This window comes from Parus major, chromosome 11, assembly GCF_001522545.3.
Source record: "Parus major isolate Abel chromosome 11, Parus_major1.1, whole genome shotgun sequence".
NCBI lineage: Eukaryota > Metazoa > Chordata > Aves > Passeriformes > Paridae > Parus > Parus major.
This window is the reverse complement of record NC_031780.1, coordinates 18280255-18304022: the sequence shown is the minus strand read 5'-3', so window position 1 is coordinate 18304022 and position 23768 is coordinate 18280255. Positions and strand designations below refer to the sequence as shown.

General features: G+C 37.7%; 1 protein-coding gene across 1 annotated transcript in view; it reads left to right on the top strand.

The window, feature by feature from the left end:
* LOC107209769 (transcription initiation factor TFIID subunit 4-like) overlaps positions 1 to 23768 on the top strand; it is a gene marked incomplete at its 5' end in the record, with an annotated part of 144735 nt that overhangs the window by 51628 nt on the left and 69339 nt on the right. The window contains 3 exons of the mRNA XM_015639796.2: positions 10369 to 10499; positions 12433 to 12558; positions 22417 to 22473. Coding sequence (XP_015495282.2) covers positions 10369 to 10499; positions 12433 to 12558; positions 22417 to 22473 — 314 coding nt within the window. The remainder of the gene's footprint in view (positions 1 to 10368; positions 10500 to 12432; positions 12559 to 22416; positions 22474 to 23768) is intronic.

Below are 23768 nucleotides of genomic sequence, written 5' to 3'. Positions count from 1 at the left end.
TAGCTCAAGAAACACATTTGTCTACTCTGCATGAAAACAGATAAATCCCCAACTAACAACTTCTCTGTTGTTTTCTTAGGGACTCCTGTTGGTGTCATTGCCATATTAGTTCTTTCTGGTCTGGTCCCTGTAAAAATCTCTTTTGATTTGACACTCTAGTGAGTAACCAAGTACAAAAGGCATTTAACTGTTATTCATAAAAACAGTGAACATATTTTCTAGTCCTCTGCAGTCACTCTGTTTGTTCTTGAATGTTCCTGAATGTCTTTGGACATGCTTATTATGCTGTATTTTTTGTTTTGGGAAAACCAAGATGAAGAAGAAAAGATCATGTAACTGTAATCTGTGTGTTATTTGACTTGTTGAGACCTGCCTCTGTTCCAGTTCTCATCCTCTCCTCTGTCTTTAGTATTTTCCTCACACTGTTCAATTGCTGCAGCACAGATTACTGGGATTATAGGGTAGGATGTGGAGCTGTAGTTCTCAAAGACTTTGTCCTTCAATGCTTCCTTTTAATGACTTCAGCACCCTCCCTTCTTTTAGTATACACACATCAAATGGCACAACAATAATCTTAAGGTTGAATTATTTAAAGAGGAGGAACTAAATATCAAACTTAAGGATATTGTCTTTGCTTAACACTGAGATTTTGATTTCTTCTAAAAGAAGTTAGGTGAGACACAGGTTAGTTACAGAAGAGAGCAGGGAAACAATTAATTGTAGTACCTTATGTTCCTTCAGAGCTGATATTCTTCTGTCCTTCCTGATCAAGCTGCAAGCCTTCCTTGCTGTCACAATTCCAAGTGTTCTCTGTTCCTAGATGCACTGTTTATGTGTGTATGCTTCCATGCTCTGTGGCAATTCCTTCCATTTTCCAAGCCTCCACATACCTGTGCAGAATGTTGTTTGGTGACTAGCTGGGTTCTGTTAGAGACAAACCACCAAGGGTAATAAAAAATACTCTTTATGGATGATTAATAGCTGCCTTTCAGCTGTTTAATTATCTAGCTTAGAGAAAGAATTTTGGACTGGATTGTCTGGTTATATATACAGTAGCACAGACCTCTTCTCAAAGTAGTTTTTCTTTTCACCAAAAAGCATGAAGTGTGAGTGAGTTCCCAGACTTGCCCATTGCTTGAGACTTTAGAGAAGTGGAGGCCTTTTGCTGGTCAATCTTATATGACTTCATTAAAAAAACACAAGCTGTATAGGTAGGATAATGTAAGATTCTTGACAAATTCTTTCTCTACTTGATGAGAAAGATTGATTTTTTTGTCCTACTCCAAATCCTATGAACTGTTTTGAATCAGCACAGGAAATAGGATGAGTCCATAGCCAGGGTTACACATATATTTTTGCATGGATACAACTATTTCTCTGTCTCTGTTGTGTTAAAATAGTTACACCCATGCACCTCTCTAGAGTGGAGATATTCTGCTTGTTTTCTGTTGATAAGAAGAAAGTGTATTAAAATTAAAAAGTAAAAGTTTTAAATAAACAAAAAGGTTGCTTTTGCCAGCTGTGCAGTTAAGTTGTGGAACTCTTTGTTTTACAATGTTGCAGATTCAAAATGTTACTTGAAAAATTAATGTAGAAAGCATTCTGTCCTGACCTAATAGATAAGATGCTCTAACAGGACAGGACAAGACATAATTTTAGTGCCCAGTGAGCACTACACATTTTTTGTTTTAATAATCTTCTAGCAGCATCTCCTAATATTACTGTTAGAGAAAGGAGGATGGACTCTGTTACCCAGTGTAGGTTTACTTAACTTTTTATGCAGTTATATAAATACATAAGTATTTATTATAGTATAGATTGTACTGAAAAAGTTAAATCCACTAGAGTGCCTGAAAGATACTTTGAATGGTTTTCTGCTTGTGCATTCACACTACAGAGCTTGAAAGTCTCAGTAGAACCTTTGCTAAAATAGTTTGATTGTCATTTGTTTCGGAGGGAGCAGGAGAAGACAATATTAAAAATTGTGTAGCCTTTTATTCAGCATTTTTATTCCTTTAGGTTGCATTACATGGCTGGTTATATTTTTTCCCTACTGTGTCTTGCACTGAACATGGTATGTATTCTGAAGATTTTAATCTGCAAGTTTGGAATTGATTTTTAAAAAAATAACCAATGTTTGAACAGTTTCTCAGTTTCACAATATGCTTCCTGGGCAATCAGGCTGAGGTGGGTAATCCTGAAAAAGTGTAGGACAACTACTCCCAGCAGATCAGGAGTTCTCAGTAAGGCTGTCCAGTTTGTCCAGAAGTCAACTCATGAGTTAGTTGTTAAGCTCTGAGAGGAGGAATGGTTTTTTTACAAACAAGCTTACTGAAGTCAGGAATGCAGGATTTTCCATTGTTTTGTAAATAACAATAAAAAGTCATTCTCTGTAGAAGTGGCTGTTCCCCATGAAGGTGTGCTGGAAGTGTTGACCAGTATCAGGGACTGGTTTGCAGAACCTTTCCCTTTGCAGGTGGGGGTGGCTTGGAGCTGTTGTATCTTGGCCATCTGCCCCTCTCAGAGCTGGTTTGTACCTGCTCCAGGAGAGCTGCAGCAAATCTCCAAGCACTTGGCAGGGATTCTCTAGTTTGGCAGGAAACACTCCCTGGCCTGGGGCTTTCCTAAACACGCTCCTGGTTACAGCTTCCTCAGAGGTGCCTGCTCCAACCATTCGTTTGGGTTGGTTTTTGTGAAGGGGCAACTAACATTTTGTAGTTTCTCCTTTCCTCATAGTGTCTTCTAGCAGCAGACCAGCTTAGCAGTACAGCAAGTCAACACTGATTAAATTATTTATGCATTTAGTTAGTAAGACTTAAATTGAAGCTTTTATTCAAGGGACTGAAACCAGAAGGTTACAGCTAAAATTATCTTAGTGCTTCCTTTGCCTTGGATCGCTGGGTTATCTTGCACCCCTAGGAATCTCTAATTTTAATCATCAGAACTAGGAGTTGCTGTTTGCCTTACCACTGTTTAACAAGCTCTGCCTTCAGTTTTTAGTACTGAAAGTCTCTCTGGGGCACTGCTAGCCCCCCCAACACAACCCCAGGGTATTCTGAACCTAAACAACCTCCTTAATTTTTTCCTTTCCTGTGTTCTATCCCTCATTCTTTAGCTTAATATTTAGGGCTGGGTTTTCCCCTTGATAGCACTAGGAATGCAGCTCTGATGGATGACTGTGGGCTGAGGACACTGCTCTGTGGGAGACGTATCCTGTTCTTAAGTTCCACCTGATGAGGCTGGGAGAAGTGAGTTCAGTAATTGCTGTTTGTGTTTTTCAGGATATTGAGGCCTCTTAGTACAGTGGAGTTGTTTCCCCTTTGTGTTTAGTCAGCCTGACAGTTTGAATGGGACTGCTCAGCTTAGAATTATTAATACACAGACAAATTAATCAGACAAAGCTCTGATTGCTTTCTCTTGATTTAATGCCTTGCTTTCTGTGTAAGACAAGCTGAGTCTTACACAAATATTGCTTATCTCTCCCCCTCACCCCAGTTTCTTCAGACTGTAATTTCCAGAAGTTCCTGTATATTGTAACTCTTGAACAGAGTCTACTTAACCAGTCATGTTGTATTTAATTATATGCAATTGTACAGAGATTAAGGTGTTTTAAATGTTTCACTGCTGCATCTACAGCAGCACTATAAAATTGTCAGTTTCCCTTATGCTGGTGAAAAGAAGGAATAGAGTTCATTCTTAGAGAATTGAATAGAGTTCATTCTTAGAGAATTGAATAGAGTTCATTCTTAGAGAATTGAATAGAGTTCATTCTTAGAGAATTGAATAGTTTGGAAGGCTGCAGGAATTGAAGTGGTAGTGTTTCCAATACATTGCTATTCCTGATGGGGGACTGAGGCACAAAACTGTTCTGGTTGTTTTGGGATGATGTGGGAAGGGGCTTGAGCCTCAATTGTAGATGCAGTCCGAGGCACAGCCCAACACTTTGTGTGCTGTGGGCAGGAGGGAGTGGGGAGATCTGACCAGATGCTGCTTTGCTGCATTTTCCTAAATCTAATGGTATTGAATGAGGTTAAACAAAATCTTAAATAATGAATGTCTTGGATTGGAGGGGGATGGACTTCTCTTTCCATTTTTTGGCCAGCTGTAATGGCAGAAGGGGTCTGGAGCTAACGAGACTGGTTCCAGTTGGATCTTGGGCCAATATTTCATGCACAGAATTGAAAGTTCAAGAAGGTGCTCCTGGTGTTAGGGTGATAGGAGTGAGTGCTTCCTGCAGCTGGGCAAATAGACACTGATTATGCACTCTCACATTGCTCTTGAAGGACAACTCAAGCCCTAAATATGAGCTGTTTAACTGCTTAAAGCCAGTTCTTCAAGGTTTTTTTGTTTTGAGTATAAACGTAAAGAGATTTTATACAGGCACTCAATAATTTATCACATCAATAATCAGAGTCAGACCTGATGTTTTACAAATAATTTTTTTTATCTTTGATCTCAATCCTGTCAGTCCTCTTATAGTATAAATTATTGAAGTAACTTTTTGATTCTTTGAAAGCCTATCTGCAAAGACAGTATTTTTCTTCTGCTTCCCAAATAGGGCAGTATCCTCCTTAAGATTTGTTTCGGTTTTTGATCAATAAAATATAATTAAACTTCTAAAGTGCAGCAAAGTCAGTGACTTTCAGATATCTAAGCAGATGATAGCAGAATTTTCACTTCTTGAGACCTAAAAAGTTTTCAGTTACAAGATTTAGGTGCTTTCTTATTTGTGAAAAACAATCTTGTGCTACTGACACATATGCCAATATCAGAATAATATTGCTGAACAGTTTTTCTCTCAAGGTTTTTGGAACTTGTGTCTAAGCTCTGACTTTATAGTAACTGTTGCAATATCAAAAAAAATTTAAATACAATATAGTTTATTTGTAACAAAATATCCTAACACACTTCTCTGCATGCTCATATACTGTAGATCTTTATTAAACCATGATTGAACCAGGGTTTGCTATTAAAGCTTCCAGACATGTAATTAAGAATTAACATATAGGCAGACTTCATTGTGTTATTCTATAATGCTTGGCAGATTCAGAATTTGCACTTTGAGTGTAAATTTGTCCCTCATATTTCTCATGAAGGATTGTGTGACTCTTCAGTAGCATCTGGTGCCTCTGAGGATGTGCTGTGACTGAGTTCTGCCACAAAGAATTGAAGTTTTCTTTCAATCAGTCATCAATTCTTGTACCTGGTTCTGATGTAATAAAGATCTGGCAAGAGCACTTGAATAAAGAGTATGACCTTAGTTTTGTCTCTAAAAATATCAAAACTTGAATTCAACTGGAGAGATTGGTTAAAATTATAGCTTGGAGCATTGCTTTGCTCCAGCTCCCTTTTTGTTGTTAACCTTGATGATGTTTTTATCATAGCTCTAGGAAAAGTACAAAATTACATTGCTAAAGTAATTTTAAAGACTTGAGGCATATACTTGTTATCCAAAATGTCTAAATTTAAAAAATATATTATTTAAAAGCAAGCAACTCCTTTTTAAATTCCACATATGATACTTTTGACCATAAGCCTGCAAGTTAAGATTGCCACATTATCAAACTTAAAGTACATTGAGATGATCACCTAAAAATCAGAAAGAAGTTCAACTTTCTAAAAACAGAAGACAGGGGAAAGCACTCTGTTGATAGAAGTTTGTTTTTTTTTTTCTTTTTAATCTGAATTTTCTCCTTAGTTTCTGCACATATTTAAGTGTATATATTGTAAAGATCAGATGGTCCAATTAAGACCAGAATTCAGAATGCTGGGACCTAAATAAAAATATCAGTGGATGAAGCCCACTGTCCAATAACTTGGTTAGAAAAATGAGTAATAACATGGATACTTGTGTTTTGTAATACAATTTAACTATGTGTAGTATTTTAGAATATATATGTGTATATATAAATTTCTTACAAGTATAAATCATATTTCTGTTCTCACATCATTATCACTCTAGGGAATCTTGAAAAGGGAAGAGAAGCCTTTTCCTATTAACACTGGGGAAAGTAATTAAGCAGACTAGAAGAATATGTCAGGAGTTTCCTATTTAGAGATAAGTGTTATTTTCCTTTGATGGCAGACAGGATTCCAGTATGCTTCTTATAAATGAGAGTGGATGAAATTTTATGTATTTCATTTTACAAAATTCATAAATGAGAGCAGATCTCAGGAGGAGAAGTGGCAGTCAAGAAAAAAAAAACGCCACAAAACTAAGACTTTAATATGAAAACATGAAAATTAACAGATGCTAGCCCTGTGCATAGATTCAGTTTCTATTTGGCATTTTTTCTGAGGAGCAGAAAACTAAAAAGGAACAGGCTCTAAGCAGTGCTATCACAACATCTCATAGGTCAGAGGATTCAGCACAGTGGTGTGAACAACTGTGTATGAAAGTGCAACCAGGCCAGTATTGCCAGACTTCAATGAAATTGGTAATTTTTCCACCCTTGCCCCAAGTACAATCCAAGTATTTAAGGAGTGTGCCAAATCTTCGTGTAGTGTGCAGCTTTGGAATGCACCCTGCTTCTGACATCCCAAGCTAACAGGGTTTAGCTAATGTAATTTAGAGCAGGGAAGATGTGATGATGCTTCCACACATGATGAATCGTGTGGATGACAAGATGACTTTTTTAAAATCTTTTTGTAGTCTGGTTCCTTGATGCTAATTCAGTTGGGGGGAAATTGAATTATTTTCCCCTTATCCTGTTTTCCAAAGAATTTTAGCCTTAAGTGATTGAATATTCCATTTGCCTTTCTTCTTTCCCTTCAGGTCACTTTTGAGACACTTGATAAATCAGGAGCTAGATAGAAGCCTCCTCTGTGTGTCTGAGTTGAGGGAGAAATGAACCCATTTTTTCCTTTTCTTTGCTCTTCTGCATGGTTGGCTGCCAGTGAGCTCTCTGGCACAGACTGGCCAGGCTCAGGGTCTCTGGCTGTGCTCAGCTGGCATGCTGGACAAATCTGGACTGGGAGATGTGCCAGGAGATGATCTGAGGTGTGGGAGAGATGTCACAGGATTGTGCAGGAGTAAGGAATATGGAAGCACGTATGCAGGAGGACAGGGATCATCAAATCACTCTAGTCTCTTGAGCAAAGCTGGATCAACATTCAGTTCAGACTGGGTTGTTTAGGACTTTAATTGGCCAAGTCTTAAAAACTTGAGAGGTAGGACAGTCCACAATTTGTTTGTGCACAGTGTTCCATTATTTGTCTTCACAAAAGAATTCTTCCCTATAGCCAGTCAGGAACAGCTGTTTCAGTTTATGAATTTATTTTTCATTCTTCTTCCAGGCAACCTTAATAAAGGATCTGGTTCCATCTTCTCAATAAACTTTCCCTTAATTCTTCTTACTCCAAGAAAATGAGCCCTCATGTTCCTCTCATATAGGTTTTGTGCTGCAACCCCATGACCATCTCATTGATTTTTTCCTGGATTCAAGTTTTTTCAAGCTTTCCTTGTGCTGGCTGACCCAAGTGTGCAGGATTGTTAATGTGGGCTGAGTGAAGAGGAGTAGTTGCTTCCCTTGGTGGGTTGGCTACCACTGATTTACTGTTTTTGCTGTAGGTACAACCCAGGGGTGCCAGGTGGAGTGCTGGGACCTGGATAACCCTGCTGTCCTCCAGGCTCTCTGTGCTTCCCATGGCTGCTGCTCGCCCCAGCCCATGGCATTGCAGAGTCCAGGCTCAGGGCTTTGTACTTGTCCTTCAGGAGTTCTGTCAAGTTCCTCTGGTTTCCCTGGCCAGGTCCTTTCCCTCTGCACTGCTCAGGGTGGTGCCATCTCCAGACTTGGAGAGGCAGCTTTGTGTCTCACCCCCAAGGTCCCTGAGACACCCATTAAAAAGGGTAAGTCCCAGGGTGGATTCTCGAGGGACTCTATGGCCTCTGGGTAGTTTTCTGGACTTGGGAATATTATGTTGAGGGATTTTAGGAGAAGGAAGTTATGGGATATTGCAGAGGCTAATGAAGGACAAGAATCTTGAGGTATCAAGTATCTCAGAGAATGTGGCATTGATTATTTATGAATTTCTAAACAGTTAAAGGGACAAGAAAAGTCCTATAATGGTTGACTTTACTTAGAATAAAATTCTTTAAGATTACAAAGACCTTTATTGTGGTGAAAAAAGAAAGGTGGCAACAGTTGTTGTTCTAAAAGGAGTGTATGTGTTTTCAGGTCAGTTGGATAGCTACAGTTACAGTGAAATTCAAAGAACTGTAACAATTACACATTCTCACCCTTACCTAGAATAGGGCAGAATTTTCCATCTCCAAGCCTCTTTCCTGGATATTAGTTAATGAAATGTCCTTTTCTTGCATTTTATCTTTCAGACTAGGCTTTTCTGACTGATGGCTTTGCTTACACGTGTTTGCATAGTAAAATGGTGCATACTCAGATAGGCCTCAATATTGCCAGTCTGACTTGGAGGAATTTCTCCTGCCCATAGGAATCATCCTCCCAACTTCAAGGACTTCATTTGCCTCGGTGGCAGTTGCAGTGTTGGGATTTAATGCGTGTGTCTGCTTCCCATTACACGTTCAGCTTTCAGCAGCCCGAGCGCAGCTCCAGCTCTATTACACAGAACAAATTGGGCACCAAGAAAGGTTTAATTTATTTTCTTCCCCATGATAAAGCAAAAATTAGTTAAAAATCATATATACATCTTGCTGAAATCCTTAAGGTAACATGTAAGATAGGGAGTTGGTGATTAAGTTAAAGAGGTAACGACTTCAAAGAATCCCTGAAATGAACATCAGCAGTAGCTGGAGTAGAGAACTGTGCTGGGGAGTGCAGTGGGGCTGTGGTCCAGCCATCACTGCAATGGGCAGATCCTGCTGGGATGGGATGGGATCCATGGGATGGGATGGGATCCATGGGATGGGATGGGATCCATGGGATGGGATGGGATCCATGGGATGGGATGGGATGGGATCCATGGGATGGGATGGGATGGGATAGGATTCATGGGATGGGATGGGATCCATGGGATGGGATGGGATGGGATGTATGGGAGGGAGATCCCGCTGGAGAGGGAGCCAAGGGGAAGGGAAGGGGAAGGAAAGGAAGGGAAGGAAGGAGGTAAGGCACAGGGCAGTTGCCTGCTCCCCCCTGCAGCAGCCCCACCCTGCTCCTGGGGCCAGCAGTGCTCTCAGGTCCCACATGATCTCTCCAGATGTGGGATCTCTTCAGTGGGATGGTTTCTTGCTCTCAAATTTAGCCAGGGAAAGGTAGGAACTCCTTGCAAAGCAAACATTCACTCTCGTGCAGCCAAGGTCGGTGTTTGCTCAGGGACCTCTCCCCAGACAAGGATTCCTCTTGCTGTTGTCTCTGTAGGAAGCACTTCCCAAAATAGTCACAAATTTCCTGTAGTGTTTGGCATAACCATTCACGTGTCCCAGCCAAACCACTTTTGAAAGTCTTGTGTCCATTCAGTGGAACACTGACTCAGGGTAATTATTCTTTTGTGGTGAGTCAGCACCAATGGTCCATACAAAATACAGCTACCCATTTTTTTTCCTGTGTAAAATTCATATATCTGTGCATGCACACAGGAGTTTTCTGTCCAGAAAACTGCCCTGCTGGGACCACATATGCCTTTGTAGGACTGTAGTTTAAGTACATATATTCATATACCTATGAATTTATACCCAAAACTTAGTAATTATTTTGATGAGTTTAGGAATCCTTAAATGTTACCCATCTTTTCTTCTGTAGTTTGGATGGTTTTTTTAAATATATAAATTCATTAGACTGTAGAATGTTTGCTTTCCTTACAAACTCAGCTAGAAGTATCAAATGTCCAAGTAACCATGAATATGTGTTGGGGGGACAGCTGGTGTTTCTAAACAACTCTTTTTCATAGGATTTTAATTCTTTGCCTTCAATTAATAAGTTTGTTTTTTCCCTAAAGAATTTCTGTTATTGGTACTATGCCAGTGGTGTAAGCTAAAGGATGCAACAGAATGCTTTGGGCTGCACCCTCACCCTTCTGACATTGAAATTCATCTGCCTTAATGCTTCTGAAAATAAAGGAATTGGTTTTTCTTACATAGAACACCTGAGAACTCAGATTGTCTCATACACTGATATGCCTAGGTTTAATGTGCCAGGCTAAACTTCAGCAAAGTTCTTAAATGCTTTCAAGTGTTAAAGAAATTCTCTGATCTCTCTTTTAAATGTGTAGAGTCTCACCCTTTTCAGGGGTCATGAATGTGTCACCAAAGCCACATAAATACACTGCCAGGGAATTTTCTACTCGGGAAAACGAAGTTGTGATGTCAGGTCCTTCAGAACATTGTTTGTGTTTTGTTTTTTTTTTTCTATGGGGGGTAAGCTAATTCTGTTTTGTTTTGTTTTCTTGCTTTAGCTAAAAAACTAGGAATTACTGATGTGCCAGCTGAGGTCGTTACTTTTATTTCCCATGCAACACAGAACAGATTAAGAACAGTGATAGAGAAGGTGACAGTGATAACCCAGCACCGGATGGAGTCGTACAAAGTAAGTGAGCCCGGAGCGGGTTTGTGCTCCCAGCACTGGCACGTTCTGCTTCGTGCTGAGAGCTCCCCTGGACTGCAGGTTTGTCTGAGCAAACATGATGGGATGGATGGTGGCTCTGCCTGCCAGCTCTTCTCCTCCTCTCTGGGAGAGTTTGGGTGTGGAATTGTCTCTGTCTTTCTGTGCTGAAGTGCCTGGCGTGGAGCGTGTGCTGAGCTTTTTCTGCTCGTGGATTGTGACTTAGATCTGATTCCTCATAGCTCCTTTTTTATCCAGGGTATTCAGGAATTGGATTGAAATTGCTTTGGTGTTTCAGAATCCAGAGTAACTTTTCTGGATGTGAGAAATACTAATATTTTACAAAAGTTGCCAATATATGCCTTAGCAACCAAATAATTCAGCTGTACATTCTTCACTGTAATTAAACAGGATTTTTCTATTAAAAAAATATTAAAGGTAAAATGCTACTGATTCTTTTGTTAGTGATTGTATTCTTGAAGAAAACTGAAACAATTTTGATTATCACAAATCAGGGGGAAATTTAAATAAAGATCTACAAGTCAGTTTGAAATTCAAGTGAATCAAACATCTTTATTGATATATTTGAAATATCTTTTCCAGTAGAAGTAAGATGCTTGTTAGTTACTATAGTTGTTAAACTGGTGTCAAAGGAGGGTGGCAATAACTAGTTGTGTGATACCTAAGCTGTGTTTAGATTTCTTTAGCATATATATACATTGAATAGCTCTGGTTTAGTTTTTCCTTGGTTTTGTGGTGTACTTTATATTCCTGGAGTGGCAGTTAGATCAAACAGCTTGGGACTGTGTCTTAGCCCAGCTGTTTCCCAAACCTGGGGACCCCATGACCTGAGTCAAGGTTGGACTAATTCTGTGTGATATTTGCAAAAATAATCAGCTCTGGGATCTGTGACTACAATCAACATCATTGTGATAGAAAAATGGATTAAAAAAATAAAGTCCACTCTTATTGCCTACATGTAGATATTTCATTGCAGTTGATGGATATATTCTACTATGTTAGATTAAACATAAAATATCCTTGTTTACTGTCAGTGTTGTTTATTATCATCAGGAGTGTTAAATCCCTCCTTCCTTCTCTCTAGGATGGTGTCTGAGAAGAAAAGAGTTTGCTTAGACCATGTTAAGCCAAAGAAGCATTTAAAACAATATCTAAAAAGATCCATAGGAAAAAAAATCCTGTTGCCTCTGACTGAAATGTAGCCTTGTCATTGTATTCTGTAGTTTTCTTGGTTTATGCTATTTGATTTCAAAGCATGGTTGTCAGAAAGGAAAACATTAAGTGGATAAATGGGCTGAAAGTAATGTGGATAGCTTATTTTTCTGATGTGACATTCTGAGTGTTCTTCATGTGGCTCATGCCATAAACTCTCCTGGTTGCTGTGTGCTAGGAAAACTTGCATGTTCTTAATTGTCTTAAGCTGCTGTTTTAATTGGAGTTAGAGGCTTATTTTCTACTTGAGTTTTTAGCTTTAATGCTTTTATAACGCTGCATCTTGAGAAAGTCTGTTACTGGTTCAAGATTAGTACAAATGCAGGAATTATAGGTTATGAGCCTGGTTATAAACTATAGCTAGGATTATTCAGTAATAAAGTTAAGCATTTTAGATGTTTTCCATCATTAAGTCAGTTGGTTTTACTTTTTAACTCTTTCACGTATCTGGTGCTGATAAATCAATCTTTTTTTTTTTTTTAATTGCTCAGATATTAATAAAATTATCATATTCTCACTGCATTATTTACCATAGGCTGGCTTCATTCCCCGAGCCTAAAAATTAATAATATTTTTTTTTATTGTTAGTAAAATGGAAAGATTTTAATGTGTAACACCTACAGTCTTTAAATGCATGGTCTGGATAAAGTGCCTGTTTCTCTGAAGGCCTGTGTCTGTTTTACAGGATGATGAATGGTATGAACAAGCCACGGATGTCCGATCACAGCTAAAGTTCTTTGAACAGTTGGAGCGTTTAGAAAAGCAAAGGAAAGATGAACAAGAGAGGGAAATTTTGCTGAAGGCTGCCAAGGTATCACTTCTACTGGCTTTTTTTTAGCTACTTAACAATCCATAGCCTTCAAACAATTATTTCATTTTGTGATATGTGTTTCATAAGCACATTTTGTTTCTTACAAAAAGAAAGGTGCTGTTGGTTTGGCATCACACCTTGAGCTCGTGAGTCAGGCTCTGATCTGTGCTGACTCCACCTGCCTGGGATGCCTCTGCCTTTTCAACACACAGCTCCAAATCTGATGAGTTCTTGAGAATCCAGGAGACAGTGGCTAACACTTCCAAAATAATTCTGTGAAATGATTTTTATGATTGCCTTTCAAATTTAATAGATACCAAGGGTTTCTGTGCTGCTGGAGAATTATAGCCTACACTTCTGGTCTTTAAACAAATTCACTAAATTCTGATGAACTTTTTTAGAGGCTTTTTACTTCTTAGTTTTTTACACTTTGTTTTCAAACAGTTTTGTTCATTTGTTCATCTTCATTTAAATGTGTTCCAGTCTCTCCTCTATAACTGCAGTGTTTGATTGATTCATGCCTGTCTCCAGTTAACTGCCAGTGCTCAGGACTTGTTCCTTTGTAACTTCATTTCCAGGGACTGAGTGTTCATAGGTTCACTAGAACAAGCTCAGATAACTTGGTTTCAAGAGCACATAGGTATAGATAAGTCTCCTTGTAACTGTAAATTTAATCATGTATATAATATCTAATTGCAAATAAGTTTCTCCCTTAGTTATCCCATTTTTAATTGTATTTGAATCTTCATTGAGTTATTTATTGTATATTCTGAAGAAATTATACAGAACAACTCAATGTTCAATTGTAACACAGCCTCTTGATTTCATGCCATTAATGTTCACAAATTGAGAGATCAAAAAAAACCCCAAACAAACCCAAGCCTTGCTTATTTAGAAATTGATTTCTCAATTAGCCTACATTAATCTGACCTGTTTGTACTCTTAATTTATAATTGTTCACATTATTGAACAGTCCACAAATTTTTAAACAACCTAGATAGTCTTTAATTTGATGAAAACATGCTTGCCATTTTCATTCTTAATTCTTATTTATTAAAAATAAAGAAATGCTTATTTATTTTTGGTCCTGTTTTCTTCATTCAGTGGCTACATCTTGGTGAATGATCTTCTGTGTGTCCTGCTACTTGTTAGTTATGTTGGTCATTTTTTTAATTGAGAAAAATGCAGTAGCTTGTAGTCCTTCATTCAGAAATGTTTCCCTGACTGCACAAAGCCTTATGCAGGCTGGTCTGAGATTGGGTTAGAGAACCTCCTGGTGTTCCTTCCAACCTGAATTCCCTTATGAATTGATACAAAAATTATGTTTTGGACAGGGTTTTTTTGTTGTTATTTTAGTCTTGCATAATACAAAGTCCTATGAAGTCTAAAGTTAGGAAATAAATACACAATCAACAAGTTTGATTCCTATAAAATACAGAAAGAGCAAATTAAAGAATTCTACTACAAAAAATGTAAAAGAATCCCCTAATTTATTTGAAAAAAATTACCTTAATGAAATTATTGAATGCATACTTCATGTTCCTAATCAGGAGACAGCTTGGAAGAAATACATGGTATACTATAAAAATATATGAAAGTGGAAAATAAATGAAGGTGTTAAAAATCCAAAACCAAAGCACAGAGTAGTCCTGATTTACCATTATTAATGTTTAGAGAGAGAAGTAGAAGGCACTGTGGACCCCTTGGAAGGTGCTTATGCAATGTTGTGATTCAAGTGTAGATGCCAGCTTGGAACTGAATTTTTTATTCCAAATAATAGATTTTGCATGATTTCCTTAGATTCTGTGCTGCTGCTCAAATGCAAAAGCACCTGTACTTGAACAGTGCTACTTGTTGAGGCCTTTATTCTGAATTCCTGTGTATTAATTCCTTACCCAGGATTTTGGATTTTTCTGTTTTTTTCTCAACATGCCTTGTGTATGAGGAGATCTCAGCCCTCGTGGGAAGGATGCAGTCATTGTAATGTCACAGAAATGAAAGGGGCACAGTTAAAATCTGCCCCTGGTGAAGTGATACCCATCAGTACCCACTTCTCTCTGTCTGTGGCCTGGTGATACTTGTGTCTGCAAAGGGGGAGATGCTTAAACTGACTCTGGAAACTCAAAATATCCACCATGCAAAGGCATTGTTCCCCCAGTCATGGCACCTTTGTCACCTTGGTGGTGTTCTTTTTAAAATATAAAAAACTCTGGGGTTTAAAGTGAAATATCTGTTTTCCTTGCTACAGATGCTTAAATCTGAAAATCATATGTATTTATAACTGCAGCTTCTTAATGTGCCTTGTAAAGAAATGCTGTGATGTTTTATCTTGGAAGTGTTTTGACAGGTTATTGTGCAAAGTGTTTTTAAGGTTACTCAGCAGAACCATTTCAGTGAAAGTTTCAAAGCTTCCTGCTGCTGGTACCTCATCTACTGTCTCATATGGAGGAGCATAAAAAGGCTGAAGTTGCATAATGAAAATTCTTTTTTAATTATTTACACTTTGGAGCCTTGTGAACAGCCAAAGTCCAGGTTTTGATGAAGAGTAAGATAGAGAAGAGGAAACATTTTGGGCATTGAAGCAGATGGTGGTAAATAATCTACTTAGAAACAGGTTAATCAATGGGGAAGATAATGAAAAATGAAGGAATAGGTTGAAATTAAAGGGGAGGCAGCATGAGGCTTTGGGAAGCCTTGAAACTGGTCTGGTAACTTAGCATTGCAGTTAAGTAAGGGGTAAAGAAAAAAAAGTTAAATGATGGCCAAAGAAAGTGTCAGGTTTGCAGGTTTTTTGTTGTTTTGGGTGATGCATAGGTTTCTTTAGGAGGAGAAAGCAAAATATTTGACACAAATGTTCTGGTTGATCTGCAGGTGTAATTTCAGCTGTTACAGGAGGAAATTATAGCAAAATTTGTAAGCATCTGATGGGCTTGGTTTTGCTTCAGGAAATGTTTTTGGAAGAAGGAGAGATCAAATCAGATGAGAAGGCAGAAGGAAAAAAAGTTAGGTTTCAAAAATATACGTATTTTGGCATTCTAAGAAAAGTCACTAAAGTTAAAATTAGCTGTGATGCTACATGAGTGTCTTTGAAACAAAAAAGCAATATTATTTAGCTTGTTAAATGAGAGAATTTTACAAAATCTTTTGTCCCATGCCTGGGAAATACTTGAGAAATACAAACTTCATATCACAAGCTGATAAGCATTGTGAGTAATGTTCTTATTCCAGTGAGATATTTTGGGGGAAGACAAAATTGACAGGAAAGGAAAAATCAGAATATGCTATAGTAGCAATGCAACATACAATTTCTCTTACATTAAAAATCTAAAAACTGAAACTACTACTATGCTGCTTCAGGAGCCAGAATGACCTCCTGCACCTCAGGGAACCTGCAACATATTCCTCAACGTTCCATAACCTTCCCCAGTGTTCCACAGCATTCCAGAATGTTCCACAGTGTTCCCATACCAGCCTTGAACGTGAAGCCCAAAGCTTTTCTCTAATTTACTTTCTAGTAACTGTTTTTATTATAGAATAATACATAATTTATAAGTGTATAAAGGCATCTTGCTCCCCAAACTGTGAGATGCAGTCAGCTCCTGCTGCTGGAAGAGCTCCTGGCTCAAGCCCCCAGAGAATGTGATGTGTCAAAAGGAGAAGCTGTGCAGGGAGGGACTGAGCTGCCTTGGTTGTCACTGAATTTGGGTTTCCTTCCTGACACAAGCATCACAGGTGGAAAAAAAAGTGGTGTAAGGAGGGACCTTCTTGTGTATAAACACATAAGTAGAGCACAAAGTCTCTTTAAAGGAAATATTTGGGAGAGTCAGGTCTTGGCCCTGGTTTGTTTTGGCAGTAAGAGCCACTGGCTGTTGTTGCCAGGTGTGTGCAGAACCAGACATCCTCTCTCGGCCTTTGGGGATGGTGCAGGCAGCACTGAGGAGAGTCTTAAGGCTGCAGAAAGGTCAAAAGCCAGGCTAAAATCACTTGAGGAATTTACCTTTACATTTGACATGGTGTGTCTCGTGCAGATTCTCTAAAAAAAAAACAAAACTAAGACATGAACAAAAGAACAAACCCAAACCAAAACCAACAAAGCACTGGTCTTATTATAGTAAATCTGTGTTCTTGCTGCTTTCATGGATGTTTCCAAAACCTGGAAGATGCAGGTGGTGTCTGTCAAAGTGAATGAAGTTCTGGTTCTAGCTGCAGAAAGAGTAGGAGGTTGTAGCTGATTTGTTGTTGTTTTGTTGTTTTTATTTCTGAATTGTTTTTTGAAGTGATGACAGTAAAGAGTTACAGCTTGGGGTTGTCCTGGCTCTTAGAAAATTAATGAATCATACTTCTGTGTTATAGGCTGTGATAAAGCACATCATGTTAAAAATAGTCTGTTAATTGCTCTGCTCAAACTGGCTGAATGCCTGTGTATTTTATTGTACAATTAATGTTGAAATTTAATTTCCAATATGTTTATTTGATTAGTCCATTATTGTCAGTGTTATGTATTAGTAGCACAAGTCTGTTAAGTTCTGGGATCTTACATACAACAATCACAAGAGTAAGGTGTGTTCTTTAGAAAGAAAATTTACATAAGTAAATGGAAAATTATGTTTAGAGTTGTTTGTAAAGTTAATTAGTATCTGTGGATGATTGGGTAGTACTGTAGGCTGAAGGGGTTTTTTTATTGGAGAGATCAGTGGAATTTGGTGCTGCAGATTTCCTTCCACACGTGCTGTGATGACTTGGAGGGGCTATTCTGAGTCTGAGATGAGTTCAGCTGTCATTCCATTTAATCCTTTCCCTCTCTTCAGAGATCTGTGGATTCAGTGCAGCCTTCTGCCTGCACCAGCACTTGGAACTCACTTCTGACAGGAGCAGAGCAAAATGGGAATTATTGTGTTGAGATGATTTTCTGAATTTTTAGGAATTTGTTACTTCAATTTTAATGATTTCAATATAAATCATTTTTTAGACCTGTGCTTTTGCATTCCACCTCACCATGGTCATAACACTGAGCAGCATTTTACCCTCAGCTATGATGCTTTTAACTTTCACTTTTTATTAACAAAGCTAATGTGAAAGCAAAGTGTTTCATGTTGCCAATTTAATTTCTTTAATTAAAAGTGAAAGTTATAAGCTGGTACAGCCGTGGGTGAAGTTCTAATGTCATCAATGGGGAAAAATGGTTTAAAATTGAAACTGTTGGCACAGCAGTGGCTCTCAATAGTACAGCACCTGCAGTTGTGACTCTTAACTTTATTTAATGAAAAAAGATGAATTTGAGGCATTAAAGACCCTCAGTGTACACATTGATAAGGGGGAGTAGAGCTGCAAGTGGCTTAGCTGGGATCAGATGGAGCTAAATGCAGGACAGACCCTGTGAGACATTGCCCAGCACAGGTGTGACAAGCTGGGACTTTCAAGCCCATACAAATCTCAACAGAAAACTTATTTTTGTTAGTGGAGCAAAAATTTAGCAACAGTGCAACTTGGACATCATTAATCAAGCAAAGTACTGAATAATTATGATAATGAAACACATCAGAAGTACTTTTAGTCTGTCCATCTGCATAGATTCAGAGTATGCTCCAATTTAAAAAAAATTGGTGCACGAATTTAAGTATGGAGTGGGTTATAAATACCTTTATAATTTTTAAAACACAGTTGCTTTCTAATTTTAGACAATTCAGTGAAATCTGAAGTACCCTTAAAACTACACTCTTCCATGTGTAATTAGATGTCTCTCTTTTTGTGGCCTCCTGCCTGAACACAAGCCAGGGGAAGAGCTGAGGTTTGGAACATTAGGGAGTTTGGTAATATGTAAATGAAGCCCCTTATTTCTGTTATTTTGAATACACACATTTAACATATGCTGCTTTTCATACTTTGGAAGTCCAGTATTTCCATAAACCTAATGTGATCTATGCAGTTTTCAGTTTCCAGATAAAGAACTCTCTAACACAAAGCACTTTGGTTCGTCACAATTAAAATATCAGGTTTTCTGGTCTAATAAAATAGCTGGTGTTTGGGAGAAATGTTAACAAGTCTGGTTTGCTGAATACATTCTCAGTAAGAGACAGCATTTAATATATTTAGAAGTATGTTATCTGCTCAGGATCAGTACTGGGTTTCTCTGAAATTACTATGGGAAGCTTGCTTGCTTCTAAAGGTGTTTATTCATCAACAGGAAAAGACATTACGTAAATTCAGCCTGCTTTATTTACAGATCTAGACATGATGAACAGGGAGGGGAAGGCAAAGGAATTGTGATAAAGTCCTTGAAAATATTTGATTTTGTGGGTTCTCTTATTTTAGTGGGTGTTTCCACAGCTTTAGAGAAAGGAAACACTGGTGCATGAAAAGATTTTGGAAAAGCATGTTTCACAAAACAGGTGGAGTGCTGCATATTAAGATTTGGACATTAGAGAGAAAGGAGAAAGGAAGAAAAAATCCAAAATATGAATTAACTGGAAGAAAAAAGTTAAACTGCAATTTTAAAAAAGCTGGGAATGATTAGTCAGTAGCTTGAGCAAAGGAAGCATAAAATACTAAAATAATTGCCTGGTGATGTTGACAATGTGGACAAGCACTACAGAGCTGAGCAGCAGCAAAATTGGGCAAACTCTCCAGAGGAGGGGAGAGATGTTCACGTGTGGAATGGAGTGTAAAGGGAATCCAGTGACATTTCTAAAGCTTATTTAAGCACCTCTCTTAAGCTTGACATTTGCATTTGCTTATATTTGCTTTAATCTGTGTTGCATGAGTATTGGTGAAGCCTTTTATAATTTACATTAGATCATAAAGTGAAGAATTAATGAAATAGTTCTGTTTATACTTGTCCTTTAATACATTTTAGCGTCCATATGCTGATGATTTTATTTCTGCAGCTTAATGGCATGGTAACCACCAGGAAAATATTTCAGCCTTACAAATCTGCTTTTAAAAGACTCTGTTAAAATTTACCTGAACACAAAAGAGTTAAATTCCTTAGGTTTTATTAGTAGTAGTGATACATCCAACATGAAGTTGGAATTCTGCTTGTTTGAAACAAGATTGTTTGGAAAAGCTCTTTGGCATGGGTTCAGGCAATAACTAGAAAATCACTGCATTATTCTAAATGTAAAAGTAGTTCTATCTTCACCTTCAGTCTGGGTTGTGTATTTAACTTCACCTGGTATTTTAGATCTTAATTTTTGAGACAAGATTCCTGTATTTGACATAATTCAGGAGTTGAGTACCTGTTTTTACCTTTGCAATAATTTTTATTGTATATTGACCGTGAACAAGCTGGGGGTTTGCACAGAGCAGATGATTTGCTTTTGCATGTTGAGATTATCCTGATCTCCAGATCTACTCTTATTTGGTCAGTTTCTGGGGAAAAAAGAAAAAGCCCCAACTTTTAAATGTGTTACTTTACTCTGTAGCTCTTGCAGAGTTTTTCCTTCACTTTTGGAACCCAGGAAATTGCAATGTTACTTTGCATCTGCTGCTTTAATTTTTCTTACAATGTCCCCAAACACAGCATATATCTGGTGTGTTTTCCAGGATTCTGTCATTTCCTTGTAGAAAGTTAGTAGCAATATTAGAAGTCTCAGCTGGATTCTCTCAGGACACTCTGCTTTCTCCTAAAGCTGATGTGCTTTTAACTTGTACTTTGCATTTGGCGAATTTTCAGCTTCATACAGGGCTATAACAATACTTTGTGTTTTTGTACTGCTTTCACTGTGAGACTCACAAGGCAATAGAAGTTGGTTGTACATTCATAAATTTATCATCAAAACCCATAAAAGGGCTAAATGTGCTTTTCCATACATCATACTGGAGAAACTGAGGCTCCAGTGATTGAATTGTTATTGCAGAATGACAGCAAGGACCTTGTTCAGCTCAGTTCATAAATACTGACCTGAGCCCATCTCCTAGAGAAGCAGCTCATTCACAGACTGGGATTTTGTTAATTTGGTTTTTAACCTAATGGGTATAAATAGAATCAACTTCTTTAGAAATCCAGCTCTCTGGCAGACCCACATATTTAATTAAATACCTTTTGTCCTTTGAACATTAAATTTATATTTAGGTCATAAATTTATATTAGGTCACATTATCTACGTTCTTCTTTTTGTCTGGCCACAGGAGTTAGAAGGAACCTCAGCCTGTCTTGAGGTGGAGTTTCTTCCTTGGTTGGCACAACTGCAACTTGAGAGTCTGATTTGGTCTGTGGCTATCTCAGATTTCAATTTGTCATTTCTTTGCTGCAGACACTGTCCTGTCCAACAGCCCTTTTAGCCAACAGACACAAAAGCACTTGTAGGTGTTGGAAGGTGAAGCAGATCTACACAGTGGAAGAGTTAAGCACATCTAAAAATCTCTTTTTTGTTTAATGTCACTTTGCATTATCAGCACTGTTTTATATAGGTGTGCTATATAAGCTGAAAGAAAAATAATCCCAGTTCAAAAAACCCAACCAAACTCACAAAAGCCACAAAACTAACAGGAGAAAGGATATGAAATTCTGTGCCAAGTCAAGCCAAGGCACTCTCCAGGTATCAAGAATGGTACAGGGCCCTTTTAAGTGTAAGCCCTTAAAACCTATCGCCCTTTGTTTTTGAATTCTGACCAGAATATGGTATGAAAAATTTAAACACCAGGAAAAAAAAAATCTGAGAATATGTAAGTTTGCAAACTAATATTCTTTCAAGTTTCAGGTCTGCCTTCAGGTCTGCCTTCAGCATAGCAATAAGCACAGAATGATAGGAGAGGGCACAGATATTCCTTTAGGAGTAGTGTAAATGATATCACTTTAAATCTCAAAGAAATACTGAAGCAGAACTGCTATATCTCCCAGGTATCAGGAACAACAGTTTTCCATGGATGTCACAAGTACTATTGGAGCTTCTTACAACTTTTCATGCAACATTTGCTGAATGCTGACCTATCACACATTTATAAAATTACAATGTGTGTATTATCTGCCTCTTGAGTTTTAAATTCCATCAGTCTGAGAACATGTAGTGAGCACAAATATAAATGTAATGGTTTTTAACATATGGTTATAAAATAGTCTGTGTCTAAAGAAAAGTTACAACTTGTTATTGCAATTAAATGATCTGCCTTTAAAGCTGTTCCTGGTTTTGAAGGAAAATACAAAAGTTGTCATTTAGCAATATTTATCTAGTTTTAAAAATGACAACATTAATATTAATAGTAGTGCATGGATGGGGTTAACAGAGTGTATTTCTATGCTATACTCAAAATAAGCTCATATGAAATAGTAACATATTTATTACAAAGGTTTATCTTTTGGGGGGACTACTCTACAATGGTTTTCTTCACATTCTCTACCAAGAGCTAAATACAGGCTTAATTGCAAACAGTAAATTTTAAAATATGTGACTGTAAGGACTTAAATTAAAAAGTTTGGATAATGGAAAAGGTCTAACTTCTGCTCTTGGATGCTTAAATTTGTTTGTATTAAATAATTAAATCTAAACCTGTATGGGAACTTGCACATTGACAAACACATGGGTGGGTTGGGGGGTTTTTAATTTGTTTGGGGTTTTTTGTTTGTTTGGGTTTTTTTGTGTTTTTGGTGGAGGGGTTTGTTTGGCTTGGTGGAGGGGTTTTTTGTTTGGTTTGTTTTTTTAAATTCAAATCTTGAATTCATCTCATTTACAACTGAACATTTAACAATCTTTTGGATGAGGCTCATAGGTTTGAAATTGCACTTCTATCAATTTAAGTGTCCCATGTACATACCTTGTATCCTGTTCCTATTTCTTTGCTCTTTTTTAACTTACTGCAACAGATGAGGGGTTCTTAAACCATCTGTTAACCTTTTTTCCCCATTTTTTTTTAAACATGTAGAGTCGCTCAAGGCAAGAAGACCCAGAGCAAGCTAGACTGAAACAAAAAGCAAAGGAGGTAAGCAGAGCTAGAGATCATTACACTTGACATTTCAAGGCTTGAACATATTAATTTTTTATGCCTTGCTACTTGTATATCGTTAATAAAAATCTGACTAAAAACTTTTTAGGATGTATTTGTTGCTTTGCCTTTGATCTTAATGTTTGCAAACTAATACATTAATACATGTGAAGCCTAAGGAGATTTTATAAGAGAATATTTCCATACATTACATTTTCATTTCCATTTTAGGTAGCTGTAGCTTTTGTTGGGTTGTTGATGACAGCAGCTCTAGATTTTGGTGGAAAATGTACTCCTTTGTCTTTTTGTAAAATGTCACTTGCTTAGAAATGTGCTGCTTAACAATTCTGTTCTGGTAACATTTTTTTCAAGTAATGTAATTGCCAATCATTTTCTCTACCCTGTGATTCAGTGGACTGCTTACTTATTTGTCTAAATTATAATAATCTAAAAAATATCAATTTCCCACGAAGTTGTGATGTGTTACTCTAAGAGTACCTTAATTTGCTATAAATGAGTGACTGTCCTTTGCTTAAGGCATCTCACGCCTTAGGATTGGGTTGTAACTTAAATCAATTAGAAAGATTAAAATATCCATCAGTTGAAAGCAATTTCAGCAAAATGATGCCATTCTTTTTAGCCAACTTGTTTGGATATCCATATTAGCAGGTAATAATTATGCACTGGAAGGTAAGATATACAGAAAAATGCAAATAGCAAGTTCCTTTGTATTGACCTGTTCTTCCTGTTTCTTTTCCCTCTTGGCAGTATTCTGGAGACCCGTTAACTACACAGATTTTATGTATATAATAGTCAAAAAACCCCAAATACATGGATGAGTTCTATTTGTCTTCATTTCATTCTGTGATTTTGTAGTAAGACTTGCTGAAATGAATTCTTGTAAACATTAGTCCAGGCCTTAGTGTTTCCAGAGTCAGATTTGTTAAGCAAGCACTGAAATTAAATAGTGTAATCAAATATTTGGCAGGAAAAGAGGCTGGATTTTAATAACACTTGGGTTCTGTATGTAGCCAGTGAATGCAAAGGAAGAATCAGATTTCTGAGAGCAATTGATGGCAGGCAGAAAGGGCTGTTGAGCTGAGAACTGAAGGTGTTGTGCTGCTGTGAGTGAACAGAGCTGGGATTTAATGCATTGCTGCTGCTGCATCAGTGTTGGCTTTCCTGGGCATTCTTTCTTGGCCGTTGGAAACTTGAGGAAGTGAAAGACAGGGAGAGTAACCTCACATTTTCCAGTAATCACAGTGGAACAGCTGTTCCTTAATAGCTGGGAG